The sequence below is a fragment of the Pyxicephalus adspersus genome, chromosome 7 (genome assembly GCF_032062135.1).
Source record: "Pyxicephalus adspersus chromosome 7, UCB_Pads_2.0, whole genome shotgun sequence".
Taxonomy (NCBI): domain Eukaryota; kingdom Metazoa; phylum Chordata; class Amphibia; order Anura; family Pyxicephalidae; genus Pyxicephalus; species Pyxicephalus adspersus.
Window position 1 is genome coordinate 52,848,070 of NC_092864.1, and position 23,501 is coordinate 52,871,570.

The window sequence follows — 23,501 nt, forward strand, 5'->3', positions numbered from 1 at the left end:
GCAGTCATAAAGTGATCAGCTTTTTTCTTTCTCAATCAAGCTGCTAAAGGAAGTGAAAAGAAGGATTACAACTTTCCCATTTTTTGGAATAAATTCTCCTATTCCTTTTAAAATATCCTCCTTTTAAGTTTGGAGCAGAAATCTGCAAAGAATGATTTACAATTAACTGCCAATATATGTTTATAGATTAACAATAAATGTTTAAATAGTATTTCAGATTGTTGTTTTGGATATTTTTAAGGCTAATTAAAAGGAAAAAAAAAGTGAATATTGTGTAGTTGCAATTCACTGTGGTCTGTGTAATCAGGCCTGGGTGTTTGGGTTAAGTTGGCTATGTTGATCCTTTACCAAAACATTCTGTGCTAAAAAATGTCCCCGTAAATGTACCGCAGCAAAAAGAGGTATGGTTACAAGCAGGGTTAGTCACAAAGTGGGTGTGATTAAAAGGTGCCAGGTCCCATAATAACTCCACAGCCGTATCCCCTAATGCAACAACCCCTAATGCAGTAACCCCTAATGCAATAACCCAGCCTCACCTCTCTCATGGCTGTCCAACAGGCTGCAGCACACCTCTTTCTCCCCCAGACCCCTTCACTATCCTAAATCCTTTCCCCTTGTTCTAAGCATCATCAGCCCCCCTTCTTCCTTCCAATGGTGTTTGGGCTGGCTAAAGATACTGCCAGTTAAGCAAGTAAGTTGGGAAGGGGGATGAATTACAAAAATGTAGGGGACAAAATGCAAGCAAAAACAAGAGCTTCAAAGTTTTGAGGCATAAAATGACCACCTAACTTGCCTTGCCTTTTAAATGTTCCTGACTGCACTTTCTGCACACCCTGTGCTTACTCCATGGCCTAAGTCCACCCCTCATCTTGCTATCCATAAAAACTGCAGTATACCGTGTTCCCTGTTAACATATCAGCTAGATATAGCTACATATTCAGCAACAAAAAAAAGCAACCAAATCACTTTTTTAAGATTACATTAGATAAGACAAGTGATCTTTTCCAGGGAAATTGTGTGGGGTGTGCCTTATACCATGTTGACTTTGATTTTAATAATTTGGCTGGAGACTAAACCATCAACATTCTGTTAAACTTTGTAATTAGATTTTGGTAAACGTACCCTTTATTCAAATAACCTTAGGTATATTTCCAGGGTCAAAAATGTCAAACGGACCAATCCTTATCATCTGTGCCTATACAGTAGTTGCAACAAGGGACCTTATGGAAAACCAAGCAACTTGCTAGATACCTAGAATTTATTTTCTTACCCAAATGTATCGGACTGTTCTAAAAGACAGACATTCTGTCTTTGAGAAATTATAAATAGGTATGAAAATGTGTTATGTTGGCAGGATTTCTTTCCTTTTTCAACTACCTCATTTGAACTCTTGGGAATCACTGTAAGCTCAGAGAAACATGTATTAGATTGTGAGATCCTCATTGGTTATATAATCCAGTATGCAATTCTCCTGCACACCCCTTTGTGAGACTACTGCAGATAATCTACACAAATCTGAACATCTTTAGTGAGCTGTGATCATTTCTCCCTGTATAGAGAATATTCTCATTGTCTTTTGTCTATTCTCTCACTCATGGGAGTATGTTGGTGCTTTATAAACACCATTTTAATCATTGTTATCAGTGCAGTGTAGTTCTGTAATTAACACATAGTTAGTCAACTCTTGGCTGTGTTTCATTAGGAGCTGAAGGTTAATTGGAAGGTGCAGCATTGATCTGGGATGGAGACAGCATTGTTTCCTGCCCCGAGGATGTACTTCCTACAACATGTGCTCAGATTCCCACTCTTAGCTCCCCTTCACGCCCTTCTGAAGAGATTAGTGCAAAAGCAACAAGGCCACCTCCCTCTTGTAGACCTGACCTTGCTGAGGGCCATGGCAGAGGTTACTTATAGACTGACAATAAGCATGATTTCCAAAACTGGATGCCACCCACACCTATTACAGACCCTACTGCACATGGTGAGTCACTCTGACACTGTTTTGTTATGGAGTAAAGTGTAAATGAGAACTTTTCTCCTAACTTTGTTGAAACAAAAAGAGTCATTTTAGTAAAGTCTAAATTTTCAAGTTCCTTTGTCAAATGTTAGCACAGACATCTCATATCTTGGTATACAGTATTTGTTGTAGTTGTTTTGTTACTTAAAAAAGTTGGATGACAAGCAAGTATATGTAATTACTGTTGTATTGTTGGAATCAGTTGACATGCATCAAGAGTATTTTGTATTTATTCTTAATCCAAAAAAAGGTTTGTCAACTCTTGTGCGAAACAGCAGCTGGAATTTTTTTAAATAAGCATCTGCTAGTATGACATTTATGACATATACATACCAAGAAAACGTTAAACCGGATACATATTTTCTCAAAAACATATATTGTCATTTTATTATTGTAACTGTGTTACTTATTTTATTTCATTAAATAGGGTTTAATTTACAAACCTAAACATGTTTTACAAACATTACAAGTTTTTGTTTTGCCTTTTTTTTTAACTTATGTATGAAAACATTAAATTTATCTGTGTGATATACCAACATACTTTTGAAAAGTAAAAATAGCAAGTAATGTTCAATAAATAAAATACAGCGTGTGTAAAGTGTATATGTGGCATTGAACTGACCCTATATTAGGCCAGCAACATCAGGTGATGGTCACATATGAAAATTGTCATGCCTTGACTTAGACAGTATAAATGTAAAACTTTCATTTAATTTGTTTCTTTCAAAATAAACTCATAAATACACAGGTTAATGTGTTTTATACTATGAATTGTGCATTCAGTATCTACTGTTAATTAAAGAAAGTGAAGGAGTGTCCTAGAACCAGCAGAAAGCCAAATTAAGTATAATTAATTAAAACCATTTGTTTTTATTTGGCATTTGCTAACATTACATGAAGGAGATTGGTGTGTACTATTGTATATGCCGTTTTTGTTTAGTAATGTCTGCAGGTCTAGCTGATGATGTGGGTGTGGGGGTTGATTTTAGTAACAGTAGAGTGGGTTTAATCTGTAGGCTTAAATCCTGATTCCTCTCCATCACTAAAACTGAACACATTTGATATGAAAGCCAGGCTGGCAGTTAACTCTTTGCCTGCTAAGTTCCCATACTGGCACTGGACGTATTTTATTGTTGTGCATTTTCCACTGGACGCAAATCAGTCAGGCTTTGTTCAGTCACATTGGAACCGACAAGCTTTATTAAGGACTTCTAGTGGATAGGTACATGTTGAGGTCAACACAACAATAGCTTGTGCAATTCCTGGCATCTCTTCATTTGTCACTCAGTAGAATATATTAAAATTTGGAGTCTGCATACAGGCTATGAATGGTGAATCATCACAGATATGAATCAGATGATTAAAGGGCATTACACCCTCATTCCTCCCTTTTTCAGTCTGGTGCCCAGGAGCATCTGTCAATAGGCTTTCTAAACATTAGTTAATACTGTAACACTGTGAGTTTTCATTTCTTGTTACTTTGGGTGTCTTTTGATTCCACCATAGCACCAACAAATTCACCAAGCCTAGGTTGAACTTGTGCCGATAAAAAGAGTGACCCTTGTAGTGGTATTCTTATGATATAATAATTTGATTATTGTTGCTTATTGGGAATTTGCCAATTGCCTTGAATGATTCCGCTCTCCAGACACGGAGACTTGTTAACATGGGTTTTGCTGCCAGGGGCACTTGCCCCATATATGCCTCAATGGAGCCTAGTCACAGAAATCACAGGCAGCTGTAGGAGATGTTCCATGAGCACCTACAGCAGTGAATCCCATTTACAGCAAATAAGGGATTTTTTTGGAAGAAAATAGGTCACATGCGCAACGCTGCAAATCATGTGGCTTGTTTGTGGGACCAATAGGGTTTTTCCGTATTATGAGCTCAGAACAAAACCTCTAATGGAATTTACTCATTTTTTTTTCCATCAGCATTTCTGATCTTCTTCAAGCAGTGAAAAGAAGGGATCTCTACTGAAAATCCTTGTTGGAGGAATCCTCAAAATCTTTCCCAAAATTATCCACCATCGTGTGTCGTACGGTAAGACTGCTTTGGTTTGACAGTATATATTCGTCTTTGAAAATGGCAGCATTGTCGTAGAATGAGACCATTCTATTGCAATGTCTCAATGTCCCTTGATTATTTTATTTCATAAAAAATCTGGAATTTTTCTGATTCCTAAAACAAAGTAAGTTTATATTGTGTGTTATGAGATTGCATGGTCATTTAAATATTACATCGACAATGATTGCATTTTGAAATATATCTTGCCCTTTATTTTACAAATGTTTGAAATGTTCAGTCAACTAATAACATTTTAATATTTTTATTATGCAAGCATAATAATCTGTGCAGGTTTAAAGCTGTTATATACTGTGAAATATTTGAGTTAATCTATTTCCTTTTGTGACATATTTCTGGCTGAGAATGGATTCTCTTTGTGTGTAACGATCTTTAACGATCATTAAAAAAATCTCCTTGGTCCCTTACTGATGGAAACCAACAGAAATATAATATCTGTCAACCCTCAGGCGTCCATTTTGTGAGAGAAACCCGACAAACGTTTTACACCATTTTCTCCATCTTATAGGAGAAGACCTAACTGGAGTCTAATTGCTTCACCTCTAGAATGCGCCCTATATTTACATCCATATTTCCAGCTAGGAAAACCCTATATGCAAAATGTAAAAGGCTCCATTTCTACTTCATGTCAACATGAGCACACATTAATTGAGTTAAATTATGTCTCTCCCTAATAGATCTTGAAAACGAAAAATATATCCATATCTATCGTGCTTTATTCTGTGAAATGGCTACCGGCCATTTCTGCCATTTTTACCACAGTCGCTGAGAACAGCCATGCTAGGTTCAAATTGTGTAAGCTTGCTATAGATTCATCAGTGGTAACATTAAGGAATATAAAATGACCTCAGCTTATGAACGATGATTTACAATCCAGTAAATGTCCACTCTCTGCTCCATATGGTTATTATATTTGTTTTAGGGAACAATGGCAAATTTATTAGACATTTGGAAGCTCATGCTTTATATGAGCTCTAAGGTTTTGGTAATGCAGAATTTCCTTATAATAACATTTTGATATCATTTAAACAAATATTAGATGTTGTAACTGAAGTCAAATTATGTTATCATTATAAATTATTTCCATGTCATATTTTGAGATTGCAGACTGTGCATCTGCTTGGAAGATATAGGGTTTTGTATTTACTGTAATTCTATATATGCTATTCATTTGGTACTTTAATAATATTTCAACATGTATTGAAAGTATTTGTATAGAAAATGTTTTGTCAAATTATAATGTAGTTTATGTATATGTTGTACATGTAAAAACAGTCCAGCTTTCATGCATGTTATGTTAATTCAATGTTCTTTCATATAGTGAAGCATGCTTAGGAGAAGGCAAATACTATAATATCAATGAAATTGCAGTCTGAGACATCACTGGTGTGTATTTACCTATTAAAAATTATAATGCCTACAGATACTTTTCCAATGCAATATGCACATGTAACAAACAAATGGCCGGTAGTATTATGTATGTTTATTGTGTGCAATATATAGTTCACCTACTCATATGTACACTAATTCGTATGGACTGTCTGGTCATTTTAAATCAATTCTGGGCACACGACTCTAAGAGCAAATGATTAGATATGATAGATACTGGTGAAACATCTGTCGTCTGCCATGATGTTGTGTCACTGGGCATTTGGGGTCTATTAGGATCCAGCACTAGCTTTTGCAGATTACGGAAGACTTTCTGTAATATCATTAAAACAAACCTACACTTAAAATTTGATTTGAATGTTTCAATGTCCTGCCCTATTAGACTAATAACTTGTAATAGATTACTAAAACTGATAGAACATCCTGAATAAAACATCCGGCAGTGCCAATGCATTGGTAATGTGGTCTCTGCTGTCAGGCACAATGTCACAGACAAAGCCACTGATGGCTCAGTATTGTCTGAATGCCGGTACACTAAATGCCTTTAGCAGAGACCACATAACCAATGCCTCAGCATGGGGCAGATGATTAGCCTCTGGAGCTAATAGGAAAGGCTTTAATTACCATTTATTTTTCAAATGGGTTTGGACTATATACAATAGCTCAGAATTTTCTCAGTATTTGTATTAAAATCTGACCATGTCACACATTTAGATGGGTCTCTTTTGACGTTTGGAAGGGCAGTATTTGTTTTTAGCCCATGTCTTTGTATCTTTTATCTCCTGCACAACCTTCCCTTATGTAAGTCTGGTGTACAGATAAATGTTCAAAAATGTGTTACAAAAGTATGTTATCTTTGAAAGTTGGTTTCTAGAATGCTATCCTCCTATTAATCTCAGTAATTTAGGAAATATTTTGTGGAAATCAGCATGCTGTAATAATTGGCTTGATTGAATTGATATCAGAGCTGGGAGGCCATGTTTTTGATTACATCACAACATTCCTTCTTTATTTGTATTCAGGAAAAAAGGAGGTAGCATCATTTTCAAGGCTGGCCAGGCCACTGAATCTATATCTCTATATATCGAATGCACAGTTTGGGGCTACAAAATATTCACTTTCAAACTTTGTTGTGAGTAAGCAGAAATCTTCAACTTGAAAAAAAACAAAAGCATCAACATGGGTTTGCATACCCATGAACTTTATGTATACATTAAGCAAAAGGATGGTCTGATCTTATTCTACAACTCTTTAAACCTTTTAAAATACAGTGGTCTACCGAATTTGTATGCATGTAAGTCAAGTGCACATGTATCCTCTTTAAAATTTGATGTACAAATAAAGCAAATGATTGTACACAGAGTTTTTAGTATTAGCAGAGGTGTCAGGTAGTGTGCACAATCACTGTCAATACAATTTACTATTAATAATATTTGTAATTGCATATTCATTTGCTTTGTATTCTGTCTTTAATGGTGTATATATTATCATGCCAATATATGCATTCTTTAAGGGCTCCATGGGGTTAGTGGGCCAATGTATAGTACTACACATTGCCCCAAAACAAGTCTCCCCTCCCCCAATCGACAGCAAGCATTGTTGACACAGATGCCATAGAAGCAGTGGACTTATAATATATACAATATTTTGCATCTATGTGAAACCTGTCTTCACTTGGGTATGACAAGATCAAGATCAATGCAGTGCAATAACTTTCTACAGTCCTGACTGTGCTTATATCACAAAGATTCCAGATATACTTGTGCAAAAAAATTAGGTATTATTGCCTCCTAAACCAATTAGGTATCTAATGTCAATTTGCTATTTATTGAAACTCCAAACTAATTTTTCTATTTAATCGGAACTCCAAATTAGCCTAACCTAATTTATGTTTTGTTGAAAACTCTGGAGATTTCCAAAAAGTATTGGGAGACCATATTTAGTGTGAACACATATTTACTATTGCCATTTAAAATGTACAAACAGAAGACACACTTTTTTGTGCTCTGGACCTTATTCTGGGGCTACTTTCTTTTACAGGAGATATGAAAGGTAAGCTGCCATTCGTGACCTGGTCCCAAGATACTGCGTGCCTGGTCAGTATTCTGATCCTCTCACTAAAAAGTTTTTAACCACCAACCAATGAGTATTCAGCTCTGGTGTTCTGCTAATTGCCACACTACTTGCAACACAGTTATCTGTAATATTGTAGTAGCAAGTGTGTGACTAAAACTTTTAAAAATGTAAGATCTGCTGTACATCAAGGAAATTAGCATTATTTTAAATGAGTATAGCAATAGCCTTATACCTTGTGTAATCCCTCATTTTAGGGCATTTCCCCCAGACCTTGGTTACTGATCTACAAACTGTGTGTCAGAGCAAAGGGTTTCCTTTTCAAATGTGTTTGGGTGGATATAGACAGCCATCTGTTTGCATCCTACATGTCTATAAGAAAGAACCACTGCATTTTGTAACAACTTGTATTTGCAAGTGTTATAAAAGGGGAGGCAGAGCTTTGAATTCCAAGTTAGGAAACCTACATACAAGGCTTTGTAGGAAAGTTTGGCAAATATGCATGTTTTTATTTCCCTTTATGCATGCTTTAAACTTACTGTCACTGTTAGTGATTGTGAGCTGAGCTGCAGGCATTCATTGCATTAATTCATCAAATCAGCTATTGATTTATTTTTGTAAATCATTGCCTTGACATTCTGAGACTTGACATGAATGTTTGGCTGCTTTTAACATTCAAAGATGTCATTTCAGGACATAACATATTTACAAATCATCTGTCAATGTCAGAAAATTAAATTTTCAGACTCTATATAGTGAAAATAGGTGAGTCTATTGTGTGAAGTTTTATAGTACAATGCACCCTGGAGCATAGCCAGTGAATTCACTTTTATTCCTGTTGTTGATATAATTTGTTCATAATATTTTATAAATTCATAACTGTTCCTCCATTTACCATAGCCTTAACCCATGCACAATAAACAGTTCCAGTTAGGTTTGCTGGCTACGTTGATGTTTGTAAAATAACCTTTGTAACATTTTACAAAGAGAGTGTGACCTAGTCTCTTGAATAAATTACATATTTTTATTTGCTGCTGCTTTTATTTGGCAGCTATTATTCACACACTATGCTGTGTCATTAAGCTGGTTGGATAGAACACCATCACTTTAAAGCTGTTCCAAGGTAGTGGTAAACAGTGGAGGTAATACATATTTGGGTCGGTGGTCTGATATTTTACAAATTGATCCCTAGTTATTCCCAAGCTAATAGGTAATCAGTTAATACAGAACTCCCCCCCCAAAACAAAACAATAGGTTAACACTATGATAACTTTTGTACCCACCAAAAGATTTTTAATGATAGTCTTGAGATTTGCAAAGCCCTGCATATTTACAGTGAGGTTGGTGAACCTAATTTTCCATCTCCCTGCTCTCATTCTTTTAGCTGGACAATGAAGAAGCAGCAGCAATTCACCTCTTCGCATACTCTGTGATCCTTAGAGCATGTTCCTTGTCAGCACTACAATGGCTCTTAGTAGTGCACATCCCTCTTTTCAGTTTTTAATAGATACATATAAATACAATAATTGGTATTTTCAAGTCACTGCATAGATTGTTACTATTTGTTTAAACATTTTTAAAACGTTAGAGCTGGTACTGTCCTTAAGAGCAAGGACCATAAAGTTCTGGTACCTTGCTTTCTTGTGACTAACCAGCACTTCTATAGCAATATACACTAATATAATTCATAGACTGAAGCATGTATTTGATTATTGGAACATTCAGAAGTTAATCAGTCAAAAAATAAACTTCAGCTAAAATAATTTTTTCAAATTCTTAAATTTGAATACAGAGGTGTAATAGCTTGGTGTTTGTTCCTCTTCATTTCATGTTCTAAAAATCTAATAGGAAATAAGTAGGAACATCAACACCTTTAAAAGCACATTAAATGTCAATAGCAATAGATTCGCCCTCACCTTCTGTTCCAGGTGCTTTTGTAGGGTAAGTGTAAGGTAGGTCTTAAACCTTGTTTGTGTTGGGTAGTTCTGTGGTGACTCAATTCGAAGAGTGAGTGAGTGCGAAGGTGGTGGAAGTAGGTGATGAGTGTTGACTGTTCAGTTAATAAAGTGAATTTTTCCTTTGCAAGGGATGTTTCACCTACAGATGCTTTTTTCTTATTTTTCTGCAGATGGATAACCTCTAAATTTAACAAGATAATTTTTAGTATTGTAAACACAAATTCACATCTGCTTCCTTTTGGTTGGTAGTCTATACAGATAAATGGTATAAAGCAGACCCATGTTGCCTTCAATAGCATGCATTATAGTATACATTTTGAGTAAAATAATCATAAAATTCAAGTAACAAAAATTATGAAATCATTTAAGTGTTTCGAGAACAGTATTGTGTATGAATAGGACTTTCACTCACATAAATTTAGTTTCAAGATACATCTCTCATAGGGGTAAAACAAAGGATCTCCTCAAACCAGGCAAACACAATTGTTTATCTGTGTAGTTATAGGTATCGCTTTAGAAACCCTCCACCCAGCGCTACATGGAAGACAATCTCTGTCCTAGTCCAATTTAGCAAAGAGTTTTCCTGCCCTGTGAGCAATGACATAATTGTCAATTGTACTCAATGCTGTAGAAGAATGCCTCCTTCATTGCTGACCCATGGGAAGCATGTCACCCTTAATTGCTAATTGCTCAAGGAACTTCTAGGAGCCTCTGAGGGAACCTTAGGGTTCCACACAACCCTTGTTTAAAAACACTGCCTTAGCCTATGTTGAGATGGGTGGTCCTCACCTACCAGATTGTAAGCTCTTTGGGGCAGGGTCCTCTCCCCCTGTGTCACTGTCTGTATCTGTCTGTCATTTGCAACCCCTGTTTAATGTACAGCTTTGCGTAATATGTTGGCGCTATATAAATCCTGTTTATTATTAATAATAATATTAATAATAATGGGTGGTTATACCAACCTGCAGTTCATTTCTTTGGAACCAGTACTGAACTGCCCTTAATATCATTGAAACCAACAAGAGTGTTTCAATGGCATTTGAAGGCAGTGAGGTTGTGTTGTGGCTTTGTAGAAGCTCTATGCAGTCCAGATCAGTTGAATGTGTTTTGAAGGCCAGCAGATTACCTATGGTCCTTTGGCAAGAGAAATGTTTGCTTACTAGAGCATTCAGCAGATACTAATGAATGCATGTCTATACCTCCTCCTAACCACTGGATGTATGGATGTTGAAATTGAGTGTCAGGGAATTGTTAACCATGAAGTAGTCAAAGACCTATCTGAACCTAGCCTTGGCATACGAGCTCACATCTAAAACATAGTGCATATAGCTATAGTGATATTTTGTTTGCCAGGTATAAATATACTGGTTGAAACTTTTTTTTAAGCAATCTGATAGTCTGATCCAGTCTTTTTTCAGTGTCCTAGCAAAGTAAGTGTCTAAACTTTGAACCGAGGTATCAGCTGCTTTGCAGAAAAATAGCAAAATTGCATTGAGACCCTAAATATACTAATATTTTACATGACACTTATTTTTCTAAACTAAATGTTCAGGTATGACCTGACCCTAAGAAGATTTGTTTGGGTCGTACCAACATTCCTGTGGGGGTAATGAACTAGAGGTGTAGGTATGCAGATTGTACCATAGCAAAACAGGTTTTTTAGCCTGTCATGCAGGTTTTTTAGAAGCCATAAATCAAGATATGTTTATGCAATATCACAAAGCAACAATATAGATTTCATAAGCACAAAAAATGGTAGCATGAAAAAGTCTTCAATCACATACCTAATATTTTGAGTTCATTTTATCTTCTTTTGTTTTACCCATATTTAAAATATTAAATTTATACATAATATATTAATAATATGAATTCTTTATTTTACAAATAACCATTCACACACCCACAATACTGATATTGTAGATCATTCTGAGTCTTCTTAATTGAGAAGGAACATATTTTCCTTTTGTGTCTCTTTGCAATTGAATATCCATTATCTCCATGTGGGAAAAAAAGCCTAATAAACTACCTGCTAACTGAAGGTAGCACTGTAGATAAATTTTTGATCCTTGAGCAAAATGTGTCAGGAAGGGAAGCAATTCTATGTAAAAAAACTCATATTGCTTTTCCTCCAGTGACTATACAGTAACTGACTCCTCCAGTAAATATACAGAGGCTGATTAACTGAACTGTGCAGAGTATTCATGACTGCCATTGCTTGGTATGACTTACATGTCATTCTCTAAGGAAGAGATTATTGTAACAGCAACACAGAGCAGTTTGTCACTATTACTTATTTATAAAGTGGGACCATATTCTACAGTAATGTAGGGATTTATCAATCCAGTCATGTTCAAGCCGGCATGGGTGTGAATGTATGCAGTGCATTGGAGAACGTTAAATAATACTATTTTTAATTTAACAATTACAATACAATAAATGAGCAGCTCCAAATAAACATTATTGTATTCTTTTTCCATAAAATGACTGAATGACAAGTAGTAACATAATGATTATATATATATACATTTTTAGGCAACAATACAACAGGGATCTTTAGGGCTGGCCAATCACATGCTGGAAATCACATCTTTTCTGGATCCCAGAATAACTGACATTTGCTGTCCAGACACAAAAATGTAAGCATCTGTATTTAAGAGCAAGGATGTATGTCCCTTGTGGACTGTGTAGTGGCTATGCTGTGTGGATAGATTTTAAATACGGGGATGTGCTGATCATCATTTGCAAGTTGTGTATAGAAAACTAACTTTTTTTTAAACCTTAGAGGACATATTGTTATAAATGCATAATGAGTACATCCTTGTCTACTTTTATGTGTCTTTCTAATTATATTCATTTTTTTAGGTAAATATTTTGTTTTTTTGCACTTTCAGTTTTATAGCTGTTCAATTTGGGGTCACATACTAGACTAGTGACACAAGTGGCAACAGCCAATGGTATTCCTGACTTATTGAAAGTCACGATGTGGGGACTGGAGAAATAAGAAGTCAAGGTGTTTACAATTATATCAGGTGGAATTCTAATTTCCATCAGCTGTCGAAGCATAAGCCCTGGGTTCCCTGACTACATCTAGCCTTTGTGTCAGTTTCTGCTCCTATTATGAGATGTTATGGTTTCCTGGACTAACTGATGTAAATAACCATTTCCAAAACAAAAAGGTCTTTGCAATTGTCTAAACTCCCAATACTTGTATACTAGGGAAGTCATATATTGCTGCACATACTAAAAAGAGAAGCCTCGGGTCTGAAACAATACTGTCCAACATAGATTTTTTGATTCAGAAAGGCTTGTATGATTGTTTTAAACTTTCTTCTAGGTGGGGATTCTCTATGTAAAAATGATATAACATAAACACCTGTTCTCATTTTTAGAGTTAGATACTGTACTTACTTTTGATTCTTAATATCTATTTCCAGAGGTCCCACTACTTGCACTTGGAGAAAACAGACTACAAGGGAATCTGCAAAGGCTGCAAATCTAGATCTGCAATTATCTATTCCTTGCTTAAACAGTACAGTTTCTTTAAAGACCGCAAACTCAAAATGTATTCTTTTTAATATGAACAATCACTCTAAAGGTACTTCAAAAGACCTTATTACGAAATAAAAAAATGCACATAAAAGTGCTTACTTGCTGTGTTTCTTTTATCTCCCTTTAATTTACTTGTAATGTGCTGTTGAACTTGCTAGAAAGATCAACAAGCCAATTCCCTATCATACCCAACTGTCTCCTTATACATGAACCTCAACTCTTTTTGGTGAAGTTAAATTACTCTCTATGGCAGCCTTACATATATACTTTTATGCAGTAGCTGTGGGATAACTGAAGGGGAATACTATAGTGTGTGGCCTGAGTAAAAGCTTCAAATCTGCCAGGGCTGCTGACATCACATAAAATATGGCAGAGCCCAGCAGCTGGCATAGCATTTGAATACTCTTGCAAATAAATAGGATGCACAGTTTATGTAAATGCACATATAATCTAACAGAAAGATTATTATTAAAATGTATGATCAGGCAGCAATACTTCTTAAACACATCAAAATAGATTGGCCTTAGTTTAGCCATTTAGAGATGGAACAGAGAATGTCTGTCAACAGTAGTTGTTAATGAATGAGAAATGGGGGCCTCAAATGGCGTCACTGACATCAACAATGGGCTGCATATAATATTTATTATATGTAATGTTGCAGAAAACTGTTACAGACTAAATACCTACTACAGGAAATGCTCAGAGACTGAGATTCAGGAATGGTTGGAGACTAGAGTCATTCTGTAGGAGAGAGTGAAAGACTGACATGGCATGTTACGTGGGACTGCCGGTGATCAATGTTAAAACAACCTCAATGTTAAAACAACAAATAAACTCTACTACGAATGACTGTTGGGTTCCAGGTTACCCAATGAAAACACCAGAGCTGCAGGTTGGGAAGAGTCTATAGGCTCTACCTACTACTTATTGATGTCTAAAAAATGTTCTTCTTTCCCTCTCTATATACACAAACATGCATGATTATCTCTTGACATTCATGTACAAAAACCATTCGGTCTGTGATACACAGCCTGTTTTTTGCCATTTTGCCAACTCACACACTTCTTGCATTATTTCGGCAGGGATTTATGAAATATAAAAACCTTAAGCTGCCTAATGCTTTTTGAAGTCTACTTTTTGTAAAGCCAAAAATAAAATTGTACTTTTTACAATCAATTGGTGATATGTGTGAAAATCCTAAACTGAAAAATAAGCATATATCTAAGGTTTCATCTGTGTGTGACATTAACAATGGGTAAATGTGTGAATTAGGTGCAGCTCAGTGTGAACATCTTGGTCCATTCTCCAATGGGTAAGAAAAGACTAGTGTTCCCGCAAGTGCAGGAGGATATGAAGCGTGAATAATCTAATAACGCTGATAGATCTTACCGCTCCAGCACATGACCCAGTTTTTCAGTCAATTGGAAACATTTACACAGGAGATGCAGACATGGGAATTAATTGTGTGTTTGTCAGCGTGTGGTCTGCTGGATGTAATCTGGGTTTTGTCTGGGCTTTATGTTATCTCATGTTGATTTGTTTCTTCTAGATTTTTGTAAGATAATAAACCAGTCTTGCCAGTCTGTAATATTGGCATATATCTGTTGTTCTGTTTATTGGAGTCTGGACTGAAAACTATTTACCAGTAAGCTGCCGAATAATTTAGTGCAACCACAATATTCAACAAACAGAAGCTATAATTTGATTAATTTAAAATAAGCTGGCCAAAGGCTACCCATAAACAGCTCAATAAAAGCAAGTAACCCCTTTGTGTTTATGTATACCTTGATTTTATTGTGTTTTGTTTTGTTAGCCTTTTTTAGGTATTGTATATTTATTTTATTATAAATGTATTTTTATTATTCATGTTTAGAACTAATAAAGTTAAAAACATATTCTTTATCAGGTAATACAAAAAGAAATACTGATAATTATTACTTTGTGTTTCATATTCAGTAGCTGAAACTTAAGGTATTTTTTATATGCAGTTACAAGCTATTATTGTCTGCTTTGCTGTAAAATGCTCACTATTTACAAAGCTCAATAGCTTCAGCTGAAATTTATACACTAAAGCTACCAGGCCCCTTCCATTCTGCCTGTAAAGTGAATCATTCAGTACCTTTTTGAAGACTGACTGTATATTTTATCAAAGTGGTAGGCTGTAGGCCACTCCCAAATAAACCTGGACATAGAATCTAATATAATAAATTAGACCTACTGGTAATGTTGCACCATTCACCACTGTGGCAAGGATCCTAAAATTCATCAAAATTTCAAACATCTCCTTAATTGTGTGGAATTTCCTTCTCCTAAGCTACTATATGTGGCATTAAACTCATGTCTGCCCATAGGGAATAGCGAGAATAAATAGGAAAGGTAGTGGACAGTAAAATATTGCCCATTGTAAAATTTTTAAATATTTATTCATTAAAAACCTATATGCACTGCCTACCTGAACAAGTCCTAAAAAAACTTTATGAATTATTTTTCATTGCTAAAAGTAAACAGTTGAATATTTACTTGCATGTACCCTGCCGCTCTCTCCGCTCCTCCAATGACCTACTAATGACTTCCTCACTCATAACCTCATCACACGCACGGCTACAAGACTTCTCTAGAGCTGCCCCAACTCCCTGGAATGGTCTTCCTCGTCCTATTCGTCTTGCTTCTACTTTCTGCTCATTTAAAAGAGCACTCAAAACCCATTTTTTCAAACTTGCCTACCCATCTTCTTCTGTCTTTTGAAACCATCACTACTTCCACCGCTACATATCTCCCATCCTATTGTGTGTGAAATTCCCCCACCTACTAGATTGTAAGCTCTTTGGGGCAGAGTCCTCTCCTCCTGTATCACTGTCTGTATTAGTCGGTCATTTGCAATCCCTATTTAATGTACAGCGCTGTGTAATATGTTGGCGCTTTATAAATCCTGTTTATTAATAATAGTCATAATAATAATAATAATGTTTCTAGTTTTACGAATAATACTTGGCAAGGACATCTCGGAGGGCACAGGAAGAAACATACAATATGCAAAATGTGCCACATGTTGGATTCACGGGTGGAGGTCTAATGCTATTGTCATTTTAACCAACACATGCTGATGCCGCTGGATGTACCAATGCCAGGCTGTATATCATACATGAGTTGTCTGCTTTTTCCTTCTTGATGTTAAGCGGGACTTTTAAAGCCAATACCATCAATAATCATTACAAAAAAAAACAACATTTTATCAATAATAAACATTAAAAACAAACATAATTTCAAATAATAAAATCGTGTAATTCTGAATTACTTCTCGATGCGCTTCACAGAAAAAATCTGCTTCTTCAGGAGGAATGAGAGGAGAAGTCTGATGTTTGTACTTCCAGCAGCCCTCTTATTTAAAATTGTTCCAAGGAAGGAGTAATTCAGAATTGAAACCCTTTGGGGGTAATCTGTAAGGAGAGGTCATTATATACACTCACAATTTTATTGTGTTTTATGTATTTGAAATGATGTTTGTTTTTAATGTTTAATAATAAGAAAATGTTGTTATTTTTGTAATTAATATTGATGGTATTGGCCTTTAAAGTCCCATTTAAAATTGATGTCTTTCATCGCATATCTTTTCCTATGAATGTTAGGGATGTGGCTTGTTTAAGATAAAGAAATGTATATAGGTGGATCTTTATTTAAATATTTTCCTTGTTCATGCTCTGATGCACCAGTTTACTTTAAAGGGACACTGTTACATTTCCCATTCCTGATTTCACAGTCTCATGTGACACTACCAAATCTTACCCCTCTAGGCATGTACTCCTACCCCATGCTCACTCGTTGCCTTGCAGCGCCACTTAAGCCCTCTCTTATGTGACTTCTCTAATCATCATTCCCGTACACTGTCATTTGAGAAAGAGGTTACGAATGTTATGGCATAAGCTTTGACAACAGCCACCACTGGAACATGAATGTGAGGGAATGCTGTAGTGGGGAGTGGGAGAAAGAGCATATGTATGCATATGTATCGGGGGAATGGGCTTTGTGCAGATAACATGACTTTTTGACATGACCACAATAGAGATGGTGAGGTAGATTTAAGAAATTTAGGATGTTCTCATAGCAAAGTGGAATATCACCTTTTAAGGGATTAGTGAATATAGTAAAGCTCTGTTGACTTCAACCATCTAACTATGCACAAACAAAAATCCTGTTTCTTTTTAAATTTTCCTGTGATTGGGTATTGTTTGCAAAGTGATTTTTCACAAAGTTCACCAAGCTACATGAATTATCCCTTGCAGAGTTACAATTTACTTTGCTTAAATTCCTTTATTTAATCAACCCCATTGACTTTCTAAGAATCACTGTTCTTTTTGAGCTATAACATTAACAGTCTTTTTTTTTACCCTCATATTAAAAATTGGAATAACCACTAATATCTTGTTCCGATCCATACCTATATATGCATATTTTGATTATGTCATGGGTTTCCCTTACAGGTGACCTATAGAACTGACCTTCTCAAATTTTGAACATGGAATCCAAAGTATCAGAAGGGGGTTTAAACGTGACGATGACAATTCGTCTACTAATGCATGGAAAGGTATGAGACTTATCCATCCTTCCCACCACTCCTCATCTGGTTGCCAATCTCTACATTGGCTTCAATTTCACATTGGCTTTGAGGATCACATTCAAGCTACTGTGCTTTGCTTTTAAATAACTCCACAGTGCTTGTTCCACTTACCTTTCTGCACTATCCACCCTCTCTGCACCTCCAATACCCTACTAATGACTTCCTCGCTCATAACCTTTTCCCATGCTTGACCCCAATACTTCATTATAGCTATCCCCACTCTTTGGTACTCCTTTCCTCATCCTGTTAGGTTTAATTGTACTTTTCACACATTTAAAGGAGCTATAAAAAAACGCTTTTTCAAATTTGCTTACCCATCCTCTTCTTTCTCCTAACCCATTACTAATAAGCCAGCATTCCATATTCTTCCTGCTGTTGTGTACTACTCTCCCTCACCTCTTTTGTAAGCTCTTTTGGGCAGGGTCCTCTCCTCCTCCTTTGTCATTGTTTGTATTTTGTCTGTAATTTGCAACCCCTATTTAATGTACAGCACTGCGTAATATGTTGGCGCTAAATAAGTAAAGCGAATAATAATATTTATTTTGTTCTATTTATGAAAGAAATAATGTAATGCCCAAAAATGGAGGTCCATTTTACACAAAGCATGTTCTCAGTCACATGGTGAATTGAAGAATAATAATTATTATTTTAAAGCATTTGCCTTGCTTTAGTTTTCATTACACACAACAGCTGCAACATTTTTCTTTCTTATAGTATGTCTAGTGTAGGACAGGGTATGAAATAGATGGCATCCTATATTCTCTAATTGTATATGAATTGTGGTTGTCTCTTTCTCCCTACTCTCTCCTACATTTCCTAAGCCTACCCATTCAGTTGAACTATTAAATTGTAAAGCTATTTGACAGACAGTTGAGCTATTGAATTGTGAAAACTATCATACTTCATAGGAACATTAAGGTATTAAGGTGGGCCCAGGAATGATTTGTATTCACACCTTTTTAGAAATTAAAAATGATTTGTATTCACGCCTTTTTAGAAATTAAAAAATGTCTTAGAAAAGTAAAAGCTTAATATAAGAGATTAATGCAGCCCAGCATTATTTAATACATTATTACATTTACTTTTAAAGCACCTATTCTCAGTACCTGAATTTTACTTGCTTAAACCTATTGTAAGCCTCCATACGGCAGCACTTTGGTTAAAATTGACAGGACCTGGACCTATCAGCAGTGCTGCATGCACTTGTTGACAATGGCCCTGTTCAAAGGGTGAAGGAGCTGAGTAAACAGAGGGGTGACCTTATAGGTTTGTAGATCAGCCATTCTAAACCTTTTTACCCCTGAGGAATGCTTGAAACAATATTCAGGTTTCAAGGAATCACTGCTAACAGCAATAAAATGAGGGTCATTGAAAAAAAAATTCTCCTAAATTTGTGACTAAGGAAAAGAATTCCCCTCCAACTTCTTACAGTGCAGCTAAATTACCACCTTTATAGTCAACATTCATGTAGCTGACTCTTTTAATGTGTATTTAAAATACATCTTTTAAGAAATCTGAACAGGAATTTATGTTTTTTTGCAGGAAGTCGGAAGCATTATTGGAAAGGTAACATATGATTTTAAATTACCTTCATATGTGTTAATATATAACATATGCATATAATTTGTAAGCTCTTTGGGCCTGACTTATTAAAGCTCTACAAGACTGCTGAAGATAGACTAACATGGGTGAACTTTGGTGATCCAGCAAGCCTGGAATGGATCTGGTACAGGGTGGAAAGACATAGCTAATAGCAAATAATTTTTAAGAAATCCATACCTTGATTTGCTGGATCACCCAGGTTCTCCTTTCATCGTCTATCCTCTCTAGTCTTGGAGAGCTTTAATAAATCAGGCCCAATCTGTGCCCAACATTGTAACACTGAGTGCATACAGTAAGGTTGATTTTCTAAAGGAGTAGCACATGCTCACTTATATCATAGAATGGTGTAAAACAGAGTAAAATTCAATTTGCAAATGAATATCTAATGTAATGCAAGAAAATATAATAAAAAAGGGATTTTTTGTGCATGATGATTCAAATCAACACAACTGCACACTAAAATGCAGTCACTGTCATGCAGTCACTAAGGTAGTCACTAAGGTATGTGGATTTTCTCTTTGCAGAATAATTACTTATCTTACTAAATGCTGACTTCAATCATACAATATGTGCAATTAAAAATCCTGTGTGCAAGCAAAAATCCTTCTTTAGTAAATCAGGGTCAGTGCCTTTAAGTACAAATATACTGCAAAAGAGTAATGAGATAGCCACCAGGTTACTAGCTAATGAGTTCTTATATTCTTATAAGTTACTCTAGGCATGAATATATGATTATATATGGGCCACTAAGTCTGACCTATGTTAAGCCTTATCCCAGTGCTCCGATATGAGTTCTGACACAGATTGTACACCCTATAATAGCTGGAAAGAATTGAGGACAGTCATTGTTTTCACATTTATGGTGACAATTCTAAAACAATTATGTTTTACATACATCAGATTAGTAACTCAATAATTCCAGATTTTTCAGTAGTGAAAATCTTTGCCTGGCAACAGCAGACACAATTTAGGGTTTAGTTTAGGGTTGAAGTGTCTAGAAACAATGGACAATTGTGACTTTTACAAGGCAAATAATTGTCATGATTTGGACACATTAGTAATAAATGCCCCAACTATGAAGTTAAAACATGTTGCACTGCTGAATATGATCAATGTATTATAGGTTTTTTTACCCAATTATTTTCCCCATCGATTAATTAAAAAAAAATTGCATACCAGTACAAAGACGAACCCATACAATTATACACATGGAAACAAGAGGGAGGAACATGGAAAACACAAAGCAATTGCACCACAAAAATAAAAAAATGTATAAAGTGTATTAAATATCTATACAAAATAAGGTATAAACATAATCTTAGCAGTCCATTTGAATAAAACAAATTCAAAAAACAAAAACACACAAAAACCAGGCACTAAAATGTAAAATGTATTTAGCTACTGGAAAACTCACTGTGATCCCTATATTATGTCTGCACTATATACAAGATAGTAGAAGTAAGCATGTACATAAATGCAATATGAGGATAATCTACAATATCAAATAATGTAAATAAATCCAGAAATCTGTAAGTTACATGTATACCGTACAGCCAGCGAGATGTTGCCTCCCTGGGTAGGTTAGGTAGGTAGGTGAACAATAAATTAGCATGGCCTTAAAAAACAGATTTCATGAGAATCTAGGTGTCTGATGGCCATATTACCCATGGAGCTCCCTTTCCTCAACTTTATCTCTCTGGTATAGGTTATGTAATAATAGTTGCTATAGTTTTCTGGAGAGCAGTTTCAATCTAAATGAAGGGTTAATAAATAATGTTTTAACAAGATTTATTACCTTATTACCTGTTTCCTAGTTAACACAGCAAATAAAGCTTGTCTTGGAAGACCTTTGTGCACTTTATTTTTGGTATATATGCAGAGCACACCTAAATCATATGAATGATAAAATGTAATTTAGGTAATCATTCACTATATATGATTTTCAGCTCTGTTGTCTCTGGGAAACCTTTCTTCTTCATGATATAGAAGTTTATGTGGGGTAATCCCATACAAAACACATAGGATTCTCTTTCTGTTTACTTCTTTAGGAACTTAATCAATGTATGAGCGCACAACTAAAGTTAAATGCTGAGTAGTATTTTGTAGTGAGATCCCAATTTCTTCATTTGTGTTCAGTTGGGGATGAGTCAGTGATAGCCAGCAACTGGTTCTATGATGAATAGCTGTAGGTTTTGGCAGATCTACCAGCCAAAGAGACCCCTGCAGTGCTGCAATGTCAGAGATGTCCCTTACCCCTCCATCACCAGCATTGATATGACTTGTCCATTCTGCCTTCATGGTGGGCATCTTCAGCCAACTTGACCGATGAGCTGTGCATGTGTGCATTGTGTTTAAACAACAGTTTAGTACCACCCTATGGTAAATGGATGTCAGTGGTAGTCGTGTTGAGAAGTGGCTGAATTTCAGTATTATTTTTTTCTTCCAAACTTATAGTAGGTCCTCTTCTGCCTTAAAAGGGAATGTTCCCATTTTCCTGAACATTTTACCTTTCTCACAAGAATCATATGAAGCTATTGTTGGTGCCAAGTATCATCAAGCACTTTACCACTTATAGGAGGTCTCCCCTGCCTTTGAATTTCCTTTTCTAGAATGGGCTGTATGCAGAAACACCCACTCCTTCATCCTGGTGTAATAGTTAGTGGTGCGGTCTCATATACCTACAGCTGTGGGATCAGTGGCCAGTGATGTTTTATCCTAGATAGGTTTATATATGCAGTAATCATTTCTTAATTTGGAAGAATTTAAATTTTATTATTTGAAAACATCTGTTTTTTATTAGTGAACATTTTGTTCTGTCCTGCACATGCTAGGCACTTCATATGGCCAGTATATGCAGGATGAGGGAATGGTAGATATTTTAAAGCCAAACATATGCAGGGCAGAAGAAATTTTGTTTACCATCGATACGATTATGTAAAAATAAACAAATGCTAGATGTTACTCCATCAAATTATGAACTTTTCATCCTTCAGAATATTCAAGGACAGGCCCAATTCCAAAAACATGTATACTGAACAGGCACATTGTCCCTAAAATAGCACTACATACCCTATTGCCATCCAGTTGTAAGAAAGGTTTTTGCTGATCAAAGAATTATATTTAGCTTGTATAACATTATAGAATAAATAATGATATATGTATTTTTGTTCTATAGAAAGGAGAAACTGTGAAGAAAATGAGGGAAGAGGTGAGTGGAATTATAACACATTGGCCCAGATTTATTAAAGCTCTATTTTCATTACTGAAGCTGGGTGATCCAGCAGACCTGGAATGTATCTGGTCCAGAATAGAAAACATGTGCTAACAAATAGCTAATGACTTTTAGGAAACCCATTCCAGGTTTGCTGGATCACTTAACCTAACTGATGTACGTGTATCCTATTGTATCAGTAATGTAATATTATAATATACATATATATATATATATTATATATTGTTGCTCTAAATATGTACAGACAGCTTGCATAATTCACCAGTAAATATTTCAATATAGACTAGATTAAAATCTTGTGTCTCCTGTTGAGGCTTTGTTTGCATCTGTGTGGAAGAATGATATGGCAATGGTACATAACTCTTTTTTTATATAGAGTGGGGCTCGAATTAACATTTCAGAAGGGAACTGTCCCGAAAGGATTGTTACAATAACTGGACCAACGGATGCTATATTCAAGGCCTTTGCAATGATTGCTTATAAATTTGAAGAGGTAATTCCTTCAAATTACTATAAATTAAATTGAATTAATATAAACCAAAAACACATTTAGTGTTGCCTATGTATAGCCCAAATAATTTATTTCTGGTCACCTCTATCTCTCTTTGTCTCTCTCTCTCGCTCATTCTCCCTGCAGGCTTCTGTAGGTATCCTTTACCGAAAAGAGGCCACATTTCTGTATAACCAGTTTGAATTAATGACTTATACTTTGGTATTTTCAGCCTGTATCACCTTGCCTTGTTTAGACCTATATTTAGCTTACTCTTTTGGAAAGTGCCCATTATTTGGCAACTCTCTACCACAAGTCCTACAAAAACCTATCTCTTTTATTTCCACAAACCTGTCCTTCTTTAATCTATATTGGCAAGATTTGCCAGCACTGACTAAGGACTTTTCTTGATTTTGGTCTTGACATTACATCTGTTATTTCATCATCTGGACACAGTCTGCAGTGCTATCTATCTATCTATCTATCTATCT

General features: G+C 35.6%; 1 protein-coding gene across 19 annotated transcripts in view; it reads left to right on the forward strand.

Annotated features, from left to right (window-relative positions):
• Positions 1-1,876: 1,876 nt before the first annotated feature.
• Positions 1,877-23,501, forward strand: part of PCBP3 (poly(rC) binding protein 3) — a 42,322-nt gene continuing 20,697 nt past the window's right edge. For 9 of the 19 annotated variants that reach the window (XM_072418453.1, XM_072418438.1, XM_072418448.1 and 6 more), the window contains exons 1-6: positions 1,877-1,981; positions 3,952-4,060; positions 17,550-17,653; positions 19,229-19,252; positions 22,464-22,496; positions 22,897-23,013. In XM_072418453.1, coding sequence (XP_072274554.1) covers positions 17,585-17,653; positions 19,229-19,252; positions 22,464-22,496; positions 22,897-23,013 — 243 coding nt within the window. In that variant the 5' untranslated portion in view covers positions 1,877-1,981; positions 3,952-4,060; positions 17,550-17,584. Of the gene's footprint in view, positions 1,982-3,951; positions 4,061-5,423; positions 5,489-7,531; positions 7,588-12,054; positions 12,159-12,956; positions 13,118-17,549; positions 17,654-19,228; positions 19,253-22,463; positions 22,497-22,896; positions 23,014-23,501 lie in introns of all 19 variants that reach the window. The other 10 variants (XM_072418449.1, XM_072418450.1, XM_072418439.1 and 7 more) reach the window with 9 other exon arrangements.